The sequence below is a fragment of the Gouania willdenowi genome, unplaced genomic scaffold (assembly GCF_900634775.1).
Source record: "Gouania willdenowi unplaced genomic scaffold, fGouWil2.1 scaffold_105_arrow_ctg1, whole genome shotgun sequence".
In the NCBI taxonomy this organism is placed as follows: domain Eukaryota; kingdom Metazoa; phylum Chordata; class Actinopteri; order Blenniiformes; family Gobiesocidae; genus Gouania; species Gouania willdenowi.
Genome location: NW_021144853.1, coordinates 21,400 through 34,108, shown reverse-complemented (window position 1 = coordinate 34,108; position 12,709 = coordinate 21,400). Strand labels below are relative to the sequence as shown.

Here is a 12,709-nt window from a genome sequence, read left to right as displayed (position 1 = left end):
AGACGTTTTAAAAACAAAGTTTATCATTGTAAAATATTTGATACTGTTATTTGAAGCATGGAGTGGTTTATTTATAACTTCAACTAGTATATTTAGCAAAAAATATCAGTTTCTCATAAATCTAAAGTGTTTGTGCTTGTTTTGCAGCACACATAAACATCAGTTCACACACCCATTACACTTATTTATAAATCTCATTTATAATAATTATTACATTCATTTGACTGATATGTAAAGTAGAGCTGAGTCTAATGATGTGAATAATGAGTTTAGAGACGTCTCTGATGGTCCTGGTTGTGTTCAGTGTTGCCTGCAGATGTTCCTGATGGTGTTTCCTCTAAACATGGACTACAGCTCCAGGATCATCTCCACATAAAGAAGGAAGAGGAAGAACTGTGGGAAAGTCTGGAGGAAAAGCAGGAGACGGATATCACTGCTGTTACTGTGAAGAGTGAAGATGAAGAGGAGGAAGCTCAGTGTTCTCTGCTACACTGGAGACAAAGTGAGGAGAACATCAAAGGAGAACCTGCAACCTGCAGCTCAGCTAAACTCATGAAAGTAGAAGTGTGTGGGTGCGTGCGAGAGAGAGAGACAGCTAGCTCATCACTTCCCTTGTCATAAACGGCTCTGTTTTTCGGTATAATGGTCAACTTACTAAGTTACTAAAGGATGAGTTCACGCAGAATGTAATTCTTAACTGCTTAAATTTTGCCGTGGTACGTTTAGGAAGCCTCCCGCTGCCCTTCTCACTGAAGCGGGAGAGAGGAGCTGCTGCCTCGGGGTGTGGAGTGCTTACGACAGTGACTTAACCAAAATGGACCTTTAGGTTACTTTGTTCTGCTTTCAGATGTTTGCGGAGGTAGAAAAGATCGTCCGAAAAGATTGGTTTCACATGCACCAAAATAAGGGAAATCGGCACCGATCAATCGGTGCATCCTTAGTTTCCATTAAAGTCATTGTGTCAATTTCCATCGCATGCAAATCTGCACCAGTACAGCACCGTAACTGCTGCAGTATGCTGGAGCCCAGCACAGGCGGCAATCTCCTTGTTGCTGCCTGCGCTGATTCAATGAATGGACCCAGTCCAGGCTTGTTCTCTTTTGCAGTCTTGCAAGCAGAAGCAACAAAGCAGCTGTTCTCCTAGGAACAGGCACTGAAATGGACATTTTAATGTAGTTTATTATTTTTCTTAGGTTAATGATAAATCTATTAATGTATTAAATGTTATTCTAAATCTGAACTATTTGAAACTTTCGGGAACTCTTCCGTTGTCACAACTCTCTCCCTAAACGGCTGTGTGTGCATTCAGCATGTACATCCAAGGTGAGCATTTGGTTATATAGCGCGTATTCAAATGTAATCACCAAATAAGGAACAGTAAAAAAGTATGTTTCTTCAAAAGAGAAGTCCACAGGAGCTCTGGCACGCACCGGAGGGGAGCTGTGCAGTGAAATACTGTAGATATAGATGGTGTGCTAGCACCCCCTCACACACTGAGGTCAAAAGCTGAATAAGTTTCACTTCTGGGCAATCCTGTCTCTGCCATCCAGGTGAAATAAAATTAAAATAAACATTTTGAAATGATCAAATTACTCCAAAATAACGGATGTAGAAACGCGGGGTATTTGGAAGCAATTGACAAAGTCTCAGGTCGAACACATACCATGTCGAGGAGACATTTGTTCCACGCACACACACACAGACCTTTCTTGCATTATAGTTATAGATACTGTATGTAGATCGATGACCATCATGTATTATCTGTTCGTATACAAGTAAAAATATGCGCTTGCCCATGGTTATATCAAAATGCTGAAGATCTTACCAACAGGACCAAGTTGATTTCCAGATGCTGCTCTTGAAGGACACAAAGTTTGTTTGCCTTTGTGTGGCACTTTATATACAATACAACTTGCACATGATTAAATGTGAATTAGCAGCATCTCCCGAGTCCTTGCTGCAACAGACACGCAGCAAAACCAGAGGCGGTGGAGATTGCTTGATAGCAGATGGCGCTGCAGTAACGCAGCGGAGCAGTTACAGTGCAGTAACGGATCCAGGATAAGGAGCTGTGCTGTGGGGGCATAGCTTCTGTTGTTTCACCTTGTGTTGTGTTCAAGATCACTCTATCCGAGACCAGAATGCACCGAGACCAAGACGAGACTTCCAGGAGCCGAGACTAGGACTAATAAACATTTTTTTTTTAAATTAAAAAAAATATATAAATAAATACAATTATGACAAGGTTCAACAGTTATATAACATTCTTTAATTTTAGTTTCTTTTTAAATACATTTGACGAACATAAAAGGTGCCTGCAAAAAATTAATTAAAATATTAAAACTACTACTGCTACTGATAAATTCACAATTATTCTACATATTTGAAAACAAGATTTTTATGTCAGCTGAATGTACAGCAAGTGTTTTAAAAGCATTTCTGCAAGAAATAACATGGCTGGTCACCTACACACCACAGAGTCTTTCCTGTTTGCTAGGGTTGGGCATTGTTTAAATTTTAACGATTCTGATTCGATTCTCAATTTCGATTCCTGGTCTAAAACGATTCCGATTCTTTGAGTTGTTTAGGTCAACTGATCACAGATTCACAAGATAATTTTTGAAATTGAAAAAGCCTTTTACACAGGCCATTTTTATTAATTCACTTAGTTGGTATAGTTTAATTTGGTTGCTGTAATGTAACTAGGATATTCAGTTACAAGGTTCCAACTGTAACTGTAAAAGTGAAACTTGCTAAAATAAACTACAACCAGTTGTCATCAGTCTAAAAAACAAAGAGCTACAGGTAGATGTGAAACTAATTAAAACAAACTTAAACCCTGGAACAGTCATGTGACAAATCAATCAACAGTTGTTGTTGAGAAAGATTATTGTTATTCTGGATACAGTGGAAACAGAAACTATAAAAACTAGTTATATTGTGAACCTGTGAACTCATTTTACAGTGAAAAATATGGTGGAAATGTGTTGGTGAGGGTTTAGTCTGTGTTATAGAAATATTTATATTCCAGAAGCTGAAGTTTGTCATATCATGACATTTTGTAGAAACATTTAGTCTGTTTACTTTGAACAATGTGTAATGTGTAAATGTGTGGCGTTTCCTAAAAAAAAAATTCAAAATAATGCAAAAATAATACAAACAAACAAAATGACTTTCAAAAACATACAAAATTACAAAAATAACAAAATTGATGGAAAAATATACACTAACAAAATCAAACAAAACTTTTTTGTTTCTTGTAAAGGAGAATCCACTCATGGTCTGCAGCTCCAGGATCATCTCCACATAAAGAAGGAAGAGGAAGAACTGTGGGAAAGTCTGGAGGAAAAGCAGGAGACAGATATCACGGCTGTTACTGTGAAGACTGAAGATGAAGAGGAGGAAGCTCAGTGTTCTCTGCTACACTGGAGACAAAGTGAGGAGAACATCAAAGGAGAACCTTCAACCTGCAGCTCAGCTAAACTCATGAAAGTAGAACCAAATGGAGACATCAGTGAAGGCCCAGAAGCAGCAAACACTTGTACACAACCAGACAGTGATGAAGAGGAAACAGACTGCTCTGACACTGAAGACAGTGAGGATTGGAGGGAACCTTTGTCCCAGTCTGAAGCTCAGAGTGAACACATGGACATGAGCTGTGAGAGCTTTCAAACATCTGAGGTTAGGACTGAGAACAACACCAAAGGAACATCACGGAAAAGAGAAAAACACTTTGGTTGTGACGTGTGCGGGAAATATTTTAGCGACAGAACAAATCTAAAGATCCACATGAGAATTCACACAGGAGAGAAACCTTTTGGTTGTGACGTGTGTGGGAAACGATTTAGAGACAAGACTCATCTGAAGTCTCACATGTTTATCCACTCAGGAGAGAAACCCAATGAATGTGATGTTTGTCAGAAAAGATTTATTACCAAGCTAGAAGTGGTTAATCACATGAGAATTCACACAGGAGAGAAACCCTTTGGTTGTGATGTTTGTGGGAAACGATTTACTAATAAGAAGAGTATTTTCGCACACAGGATAATCCACACAGGACAGAAACCTTGTGTTTGTGATGTGTGTGAGAAACGATTTAGCAACAGAGCAAATCTGAAGATCCACACAAGAATTCACACAGGAGAGAAACCTTTTAGTTGTGATTTTTGTGGAAAGCGCTTTGGGCGCAATGAGTCTTTAAAAAGACACATGATCGTCCACTCAGGAGAGAAACCTTTTGGTTGTGACATGTGTGTTAAAGGGTTTTTTCGCAAGTCTGAACTTAAACGACACATTAGAATTCACACGGGGGAGAAACCCTGTGGTTTTGATTCATGTGATGAAGGATTCACTCAAAGGACGAGACATTCAGAACACATGAGTTGCCACACAGGAGAAAAACCTTTTGATTGTGATGTTTGTGGGAAACAATTTGCTTCTAAGGCTAGTCTTTCTGGACACATGATAATTCACACAGGAGAGAACCCCATGTTTGTGATGTTTGTGGTCGAAGGTTTTACCGCAGGTTTGATCTGAAGCGACACATGAGAACTCACACTGAAGGTTAATGTTTTGTGATGTTTGTGGTCAAAGTGTAACAGATAAACCAAATCTTTTCTGACACATGAGGAGCTACACAGGAGAAAAAACATGTTTGTGATTTAGGAGGAGGGGATCAACTCATTACACCAATTTTAAAATCTCTGCATTGGCTTCCTGTGTGTTTCAGGATAGATTTTAAGGTTTTCTTACTGGTTTTCACGTGTCTTAATAATCACATCATTTTGAAAGATGTCATTTTGTAATGCTTTAAAACACATTTAAGATCGACCAATGGAAAAACACTTCTGTTCTACATTTTCTCACCATCTATGGTTTTAATGTGGTCTTATAACAGGAAATAATAATTGTTATTTATTATACAGTGTATGTATGCATTTATATATATATATAATTGTAAGTTTTTTCAACTTTTATTGTATATAATTCTTATTTATTTTATTTATTTATTCAGTTCATTTCTTTGTCAAATGCCTTATTTTATTTTTATATTCTTATGTATTTGTATGTATATAAATGATTGTTCATTTCTTTTACCTTTATTGTATAGTATTTTTTGTCAAATAACTTATTTTCTTCTCATATTCTTGCATTTTTTTCTGTGCAGCAACCATAGTTGTATATTGTAATGTGTTTGACTGTGGTTGGCATTGATCGACATTGTGACTCAAGATTAAATTTTACCTCACATTATAAACTTGCATATTTACCATTTTATAAGTATTGTTTCATTATTGTGAATAGTTGCTGTTATGAACATACTGTATATGTACATCTGAATGAGGTAACTTTTTTAGAAATAATAAAAATACACCTTGTTTTAATCATGAAAACACTACGCTATCAGCTGGTTAGATAATAATATTTTCTATTTAAAAGCACCTTTCAGGTCACCCAAGGACACTTTATAATAAAAAAAACAGAATAAAAAGAATAAAGAGGATAAATTATGGAATTAACGAGAATATGCAGATCATCTGAATTAGTATTTACTATGATTTCAAGTGCTGAGAACGATGGGGGAGGAGGATCTGTCGTGGTACGTCACAGACTGGCCTGTTTGATAAGAAGTCCAGGACCCAGTTACAGAGGGGGAAGCCTAGTTCCAGTGTGCTGAGTGTGTGGACCAGCCTCTGATGGTGTTGAAGGCTGAAATGAAGTTCACAAAATGAAGACGGACGGACATAGGAGCCCTTGGTGTCCACTGTCCAGGTGTGTGCATGCGGTGTGGACCATGGAGGAAATGGAATCTTCTGTTGATCTGTTTCTCTTGTACCCGTACTAATGTGGATCCACAGTGATATCAATGGTATCCTTGATCTGAGTCATGACCAGTTTCTTAAAGCACTTCATGGCCACAGGCCGATTCATTCAGGGATGTCACTGTGGAGCCTTTGGGGACAGGAATGATGGTGGCAGTCATCAGGCAGGTGGGGGCCGCTGACTGTATGTGGGAAGTGTTAAAGTTGTCTTTCATCACCTCAGAGAGCTGGTCAGCACAGAACCTCAGCACCCACCCAGGGATGTTGTCTGGGTCAGCAGCTTTTGTGTTAATCCTCTGCAGGGTCCTCTTCAGCACATCTGCTGGGGCTCCTCTCCTGGTGATGGGATGAGTCTGGTGGTGGTGGTGGTGGTGGGAGAGGTGGGAGAGTTCTCGAAGCTGGTGTAGGATTGGTTCAGAGCGTCAGGCAGCGAGGAATCTCTGGAACATTGTGTTCCCCTGGGTTTGTAGTCCATGATGTACTTCTTGCCCCTCCACATACTTCTTGGCTCACTGAAGGAGAAGTGACCCTGGATCTTCTGGGCGTACAAGACTAAAGAAAGAATAAACGTTAAATAAGTATAATTAAGTAAAAGACTATTAAAAAATAAGGATCAAATACACACACATTACAGTCGTAAAAAATAAAGCAAGATTATTATTATGATTATTAATAATAATCATAATAATAATAACACAAATGTACAACTTATATACAAATATGATACAGGTATTTACAAAAAATAATACAAATGTACACATATTTACAACAATGAAGCTGTGAGCTTACAGTGATGCATTATACACTTTGATTGCCACAGGCAGGAATAATTTCCTGTGGCATTCTGTGGAGCACAGTGGTTGGATCAGCCTGGTGCTGAAGGTGCTTCTGTGACTGATCAGCATATCATGGAGTGGGTGGGACTCATTCACCAAGATGGCCTTCACCTCTCTGTAACCACTGTCAGAGAGTCCAGTGTAATCCCCACAACGTCACTGGCCTTGCGGATGAGTCTGTTGGCGTCGGCTACCCTCAGGATTGCACTCGCCACCACTGACTCAAAACATCCTCAGATTTCTCTGCAGATGTTGAAGGACCTCAGCCATCTCAGAAATAGATGTGACTTTGGCCCTTCCTGTAGAGGGAGTGAGTGTTTTTCCTCCACTCCAATTTATTGTCTATCACCACTCTCAGGTATTTGTACTGCTCCACAATGTCCACACTGACCCCCTGGATGGAGATAGGGCTGACTGGCCTCTTGTTTCTCACAATCAGCTCCTTGGTCTTTGTCACATTGAGCTGTAGATGGTTTCGCTCCATAGGACAAAGCTGTCCACAGCAGCCCTGTACTCCACCTCGTCACCCTCCCTGATACATCCAACCCCTGCAGAGTTGTCCAAGAACTTCAGGAGATGACAGGTCTCAATTCAGTAGCTGAAGGCCGTGATGTATGTGGTGAAGAGGAAGCAAGAAAGTACAGTCCCTTGAGGGGCCCTGGTGTTGCTGATACGCAATGTTGCAGGTGTACATACTGTGGTCTGCCAGTTAAGTTATCCAAAACCGAGGACACAATGGAGAAGTCCACCTGCATCTCTGTCAGCATCTCACCCAGTAGAGTCGGACAGATACAGTTAAAAGCACTGGAAAAGTCAAAGAACATGACTCTCACAGTGCTCGCCAGCTTGTCCAGGTGAGAGTAGATGCGGTTGAGCAGGAAGGTGATGGCATCCTCAACTCCAACCTTGGGCTGGTAGGCAAACTGTAGCGGGTCCAGGTGTGGTCTGATAGATGGTCGGAGCTGCACAAGGATAAGTCTCTCCAGGGTCTTCATGATGTGGGAGGTCAACGCAACCGGTCTATAATTCTTGGAGGCGCTGGGACGTGGCGTCTTTCGAACAGGAACCAGGCAGGATGACTTCCCCAGCACAGGGACCCTCTGCAGACTCAGGCTTATGGTGAAGATGTGCTGGAATATTCCACAGAGCTGCGAAGCACAAGCCTTCAGTACTCTGGGGCAGACTCCATCAGGTCCTGCAACTTTACCAGCGTGGAGTATCACCAGTTGCCTTTTCACCTGGTCAGCTGTGAAACCCTTCCACCGGATGATCCTTCGCTTTCCAACCTTGTTGCTGTACATCAGCTGCCAGCTCAGCATATCACAGCTTTTTGTGCTCGTAGGCCTCCTCCACTGCATTCTCCCAGGGCACAGTGAGCTCCATGATGTAGACAAGCTTGTTCGAGGCTGACTACAACACAAGGTCTGGTTGCAGGTTGGTGGGTGTGATCTCAGCTGGGCTGGCCCAAGTCTGCCAGCATCTTCCAGTCCCATGCATCACCTAGCTGCCCACTGTCTGGTCTTAACATGGTGAGGCTTGCTTGACCCCCGCCCTCATGGACAAATGTTGTTGCCTGCCAGTGGGATGACGGGGGTGGGAAGGCTTTGACATCTGTTCAACGGCTTTCTAGCCCACTAGGATGTGCTTCAGTGTGGCTGGATTTAGACAAAGAGATCACGTGGGGTCTTCACTGTACCACTGGCTTAGGTTTGTGGGAGAAGGCAGGACATCGTAGACAGTCCTAATGGTAAAGCTCACCCTGAATGTCTCCTTCTCCCACAGCTCTTTCCAGGATATCTTCCTGTTCTCCACTCCTTCCCATGCCATCCACTGTCCTTGCTTTGCCTGTGCCACAGCTTGTGTGCACCTTTCCGCTTCCTCTTCATGACGTACCTCCTGGACCACCAGCTTACATCTCTGTGCTGGAGTGACCTTGCTCCAGGCTAGTGTGCTGGCCCCAAGACCAAGACCACTCCTTCCCTCCTGCCTCCAGCCCACAATGTCCTTGTGTCTGAGTGATGCCTTTGCCTGCTCAATTGCAGCCAGTGGAGTCCACTTCCTCCCGGTGGCCAGGATGGGGGCAGCTTGGGCTACAACTGGGTCACTCAAATCCAGTAGCATTATCTCCGGTCTGACATTGGCACAGTTGTACTCCTCTGAAAGACTGAAGAAGGGGAGATCTCTTGTGGCTGTATCTGCTGAATGTAGAGTTAGAAATGATGAGGCATTCATCACCATTTTCTTACAGTACAAATATTATTATTTATTTATTTTTTTTCATTATAACATGTCAATATTCCTAACATTTCTTTAATAAATTTAAATTATCTAATGGCATAACAACATACTCATTACAGGCGAAAAAAAACTCCAGACATCCTGTTCAATGCGGTTAATGGAGCATACTATTGGTCAATGATTTTTTGTCAGCTGTAGACATGTGCTGAAATTCTGCAAGATTATGTAGCATGAGATTTGACGTGTCCATCTGTTTTTGCTACACTTGCTAAAAAGAGACATGAATCCACTAATTTTACAGTAAAAAAATATGGTGGAAATGTTTGGTATTGTCCCAAAATGTGTGGGTGAGGGTTTAGTGTGTGTCATAAAGATATTTATATTCCAGAAGCTGAAGTCTGTCATATCATGAGATTTTGTAGTGATATTTAGCACGAGTTTACTTTGAACAATAATGTATAAATGTTTGGCATTTCCCAAGACAACTACAAAATAATGCAATAATAATACAAAACATAAAAAACGACAAAAATAAACACAATTGATAGAAAAATATACACAATAACGACAAAATCAAACAAACCTTTTTTGTTTCCTGTAAAGGAAAATCCACTCATGGTCTGCAGCTCCAGGATCATCTCCACATAAAGAAGGAAGAGGAAGAACTGTGGGAAAGTCTGGAGGAAAAGCAGGAGACAGATATCACTGCTGTTACTGTGAAGACTGAAGATGAAGAGGAGGAAGCTCAGTGTTCTCTGCTACACTGGAGACAAAGTGAGGAGAACATCAAAGGAGAACCTACAACCTGCAGCTCAGCTAAACTCATGAAAATAGAACCAAATGGAGACATCAGTGAAGGCCCAGAAGCAGCAAACACTTGTACACAACCAGACAGTGATGGAGAGGAAACAGACTGCTCTGACACTGAAGACAGTGAGGATTGGAGGGAACCTTTGTCCCAGTCTGAAGCTCAGAGTGAACACATGGACATGAGCTGTGAGAGCTTTCAAACATCTGAAGTTAGGACTGAGAACAACACCAAAGGAACATCACACAACAGAGAGAAACCCTTTGGTTGTGACGTGTGTGGGAAACGATTTCGCAACAGAGCTGATCTGAAGATCCACATGAGAATTCACACAGGAGAGAAACCTTTTAGTTGTGATGTTTGTGGAAATTGCTTTGTGCAAAACCACTTTTTAAAAAGACACACGATCATCCACTCAGGAGAGAAACCATTTGGTTGTGATGTTTGTGGTAAACGAGTGAGGGACGGGACTCATTTGAAGTCTCACATGGTTATCCACTCAGGAGAGAAACCCCTATGAATGTGATGTTTGGCCGAAAAGATTTATTACCAGGCATGAAGTGGTTAATCACACGAGAATTCACACAGGAGAGAAACCCTTTGGCTGTGATGTGGTAGAGGGTCGTCTTCTGATCGAGAGGTTGGGGGTTCGATCCCAGTACCTGACTATGTGTCGAAGCGTCCTTGGCCAAGACACTGAACCCTAAGTTGCTCCCAGTGGTCGACTAGCACCTTGCATGGCAGTCCTGTCCCACTGGTGTGTGAATGTGAGAGTGATTGGGTGAATGAGCTGATATGTAAAGCGCTTTGGGACTGCTTCAGTGTGGTTATAAAGCGCTATTTAAATCAAGTCCATTTACCATTACCATTTACCATTTTAAAGGATTTCGTCACAAGTCTGATCTGAAGGTCCACATGCAAATCCACACAGGAGAGAAACCCCTTGGCTGTGATACGAGAGCAGGGTTCATTAATTGGCGGACCGCAGTCCAGGTCCGAACCTACACGGAGCACCATGTGAACCTGGACATACAGACTAAATAGGATTCATGAATGAAAACTTAAATTATGCTTCTACAGAGGGGCAAAAAGTATTTTGCAGCCACAGATTGTGCAAGTTGTCCCACCTAAATAGATGAGTTCAGTCATTTCCAGGTACATTTTAACTGTAAGAGACAGAATATGAAAAATAAATAAATCCAGGAAATGTATGATTTTTGAAAAAAAAATATTTCTATAATGGGGCATTGAACAATTAAATAAAATTTCAACTCAATACTTTGTAATGTAACCTTGGTTGGCAATGACAGAGGTCAAATGTTTCCTGTAGGTCTTCACAGGTTTGCATGCATTAACATTGTAGCTGCTATTTTGGCCCATTCTTCCATGCAGATCTTCTCTAGAGCTGTGATGTTTTCGGGCTGTTGCTGGGCAACACGGACTTTCAACTCGCTCCACAGATTTTTCTATTGGGCTGAGGTCTGAAGACTGGTTAGCTCACTCCAGGGCCTTTAAATTGTTTTAGCCACTCCTTTGTTGCCCTGTGAGTGTGTTTTGGACCATTGTCACGCTAGAAGTTCCAGCCTTGTATCATCTTCTTTTTTTTTTTTTTTTTTTTTTTTTTTTTTTTTTTTTTTTTTTTTTTTTTTTTTTTTTTTCACCTTGTTTGCACATGCTGTTGAAGGTTAACACTACAAGAAGTGCAATCTTTTAACAGCAATGCATATTTTATTATTGCAATTAAATAAATGAGTTTATTTCATTGCATAATTGTGACCATCACCAGCCCTCCCTAGGGAAGGGTAAATACTTTATTAAAGGGAGGATGTAAAAGAGAGAGGGCAGTGTTACACCAGGGTGAGGGGGGTGGGGGGGGGGGAGTTATTAACAGGGAGGAGGGATACAAGATAGGAAAACGAATGGGTGGGGAATAATCAATAAGTTTCAAGTGATGTGATGTGAAATTGTGGTTGTGTATATTGTGCTTATTGTTGTGTTATCAAGCCAGTCTGGTGACCAGTGTGCGGCTTAGGAATAATGGTGGTGGCTGTGAGCAGAGGAGGAAGTGAGTGGAAGTTACATAAAACAGGTATTTGGGAACAACGTGTCTATGGTTGAGCCCAGTATGAGTGTTATCCCACAGCCCGAGGCCAGTGCGTCCATGACAAATGTGATTCCAAGAGCCGCTACTGCAAAACCCATGAGCCGCCCCCGGGCCCGAAGAAGCAGTCGGGCCAGCAGAAAGAGCGAGAGATCTAGGGGCCCCCGGCGACCACCCCACGGCCAAGCAGCCCCCCGAACGCCCCCAAGGTCCCAAGCCGAGAGGCTGCCATTGCCCCCCCCATACACACCCGAAAAGCCCCCAAGGAGCCAAGGACCAAGCGCACCACGCCACCGACTCCAACCCCCAACCCCCAGGCCCCCCAGCCCCCCCACCCCCCCACCACCACCCACACCCCCGCGCCCAGCCCCCCGAGGGGAGGGCCCAGAGAGCCCCCCGCCCGAGACCCCAGCGGAGGAGCCAAAGCCCACGCCCAGCAGACGACCAGAGCCACGCCGAACAGGCAGCCGGCGGGCACCCGCCGGTGAGCCCAGAGCCAGCAAGGACCCGACCCCAGGCCAGGAGGACCCGGAATGGATGCAGCACCAGGAGCAGCCCGCCCAGGGCGAACGACCACACCCCAAGCCGCATAAGGCACCAGGGGGCCGCTGGGAGTCCCCCCGCCAGTCCCCAGGCACCCCAACCCAGCCCCCCCGGGCGCCCCAGATGCTGATGCCGCCCGCGCCACGAGCTTCAGTTCTTTAAAGCCAGGGCCCCCTCCAGAGGCCAAGCCAGACCGCCCCGCCGGGATGTGGCCCCCTAATCCCACCCCGACACTCTGCCTCACGGGGGACTGCCCAAGCAGGGGCCGCACCAGAAGGTATGCAAGGGCGCGGCACGCGCCACCCGCCCCAGAAGACCCCCGCCAGGACCGGCCCGGCCAGCCGGCCAAGCACCCCGGGCC

The 12,709-nt window shown here is 43.4% G+C and overlaps 1 protein-coding gene across 1 annotated transcript; it reads left to right on the top strand.

Annotated features, from left to right (window-relative positions):
- The first annotated feature begins 354 nt into the window (after nt 1-354).
- On the top strand, nt 355-4,536 carry LOC114458357 (gastrula zinc finger protein XlCGF8.2DB-like). Its single transcript, XM_028440741.1, has 2 exons — nt 355-502; nt 3,266-4,536. Exon 2 carries the CDS (start codon nt 3,487-3,489, stop codon nt 4,534-4,536), a length of 1,050 nt encoding a protein of 349 aa, XP_028296542.1. The 5' UTR covers nt 355-502; nt 3,266-3,486.
- Nucleotides 4,537-12,709: the final 8,173 nt, after the last annotated feature.

Coding starts and splice junctions, on each gene's coding strand:
- LOC114458357 (XM_028440741.1), top strand. CDS start 3,487: ATGAAAGTAGAACCAAATGGAGACATCAGTGAAGGCCCAGAAGCAGCA.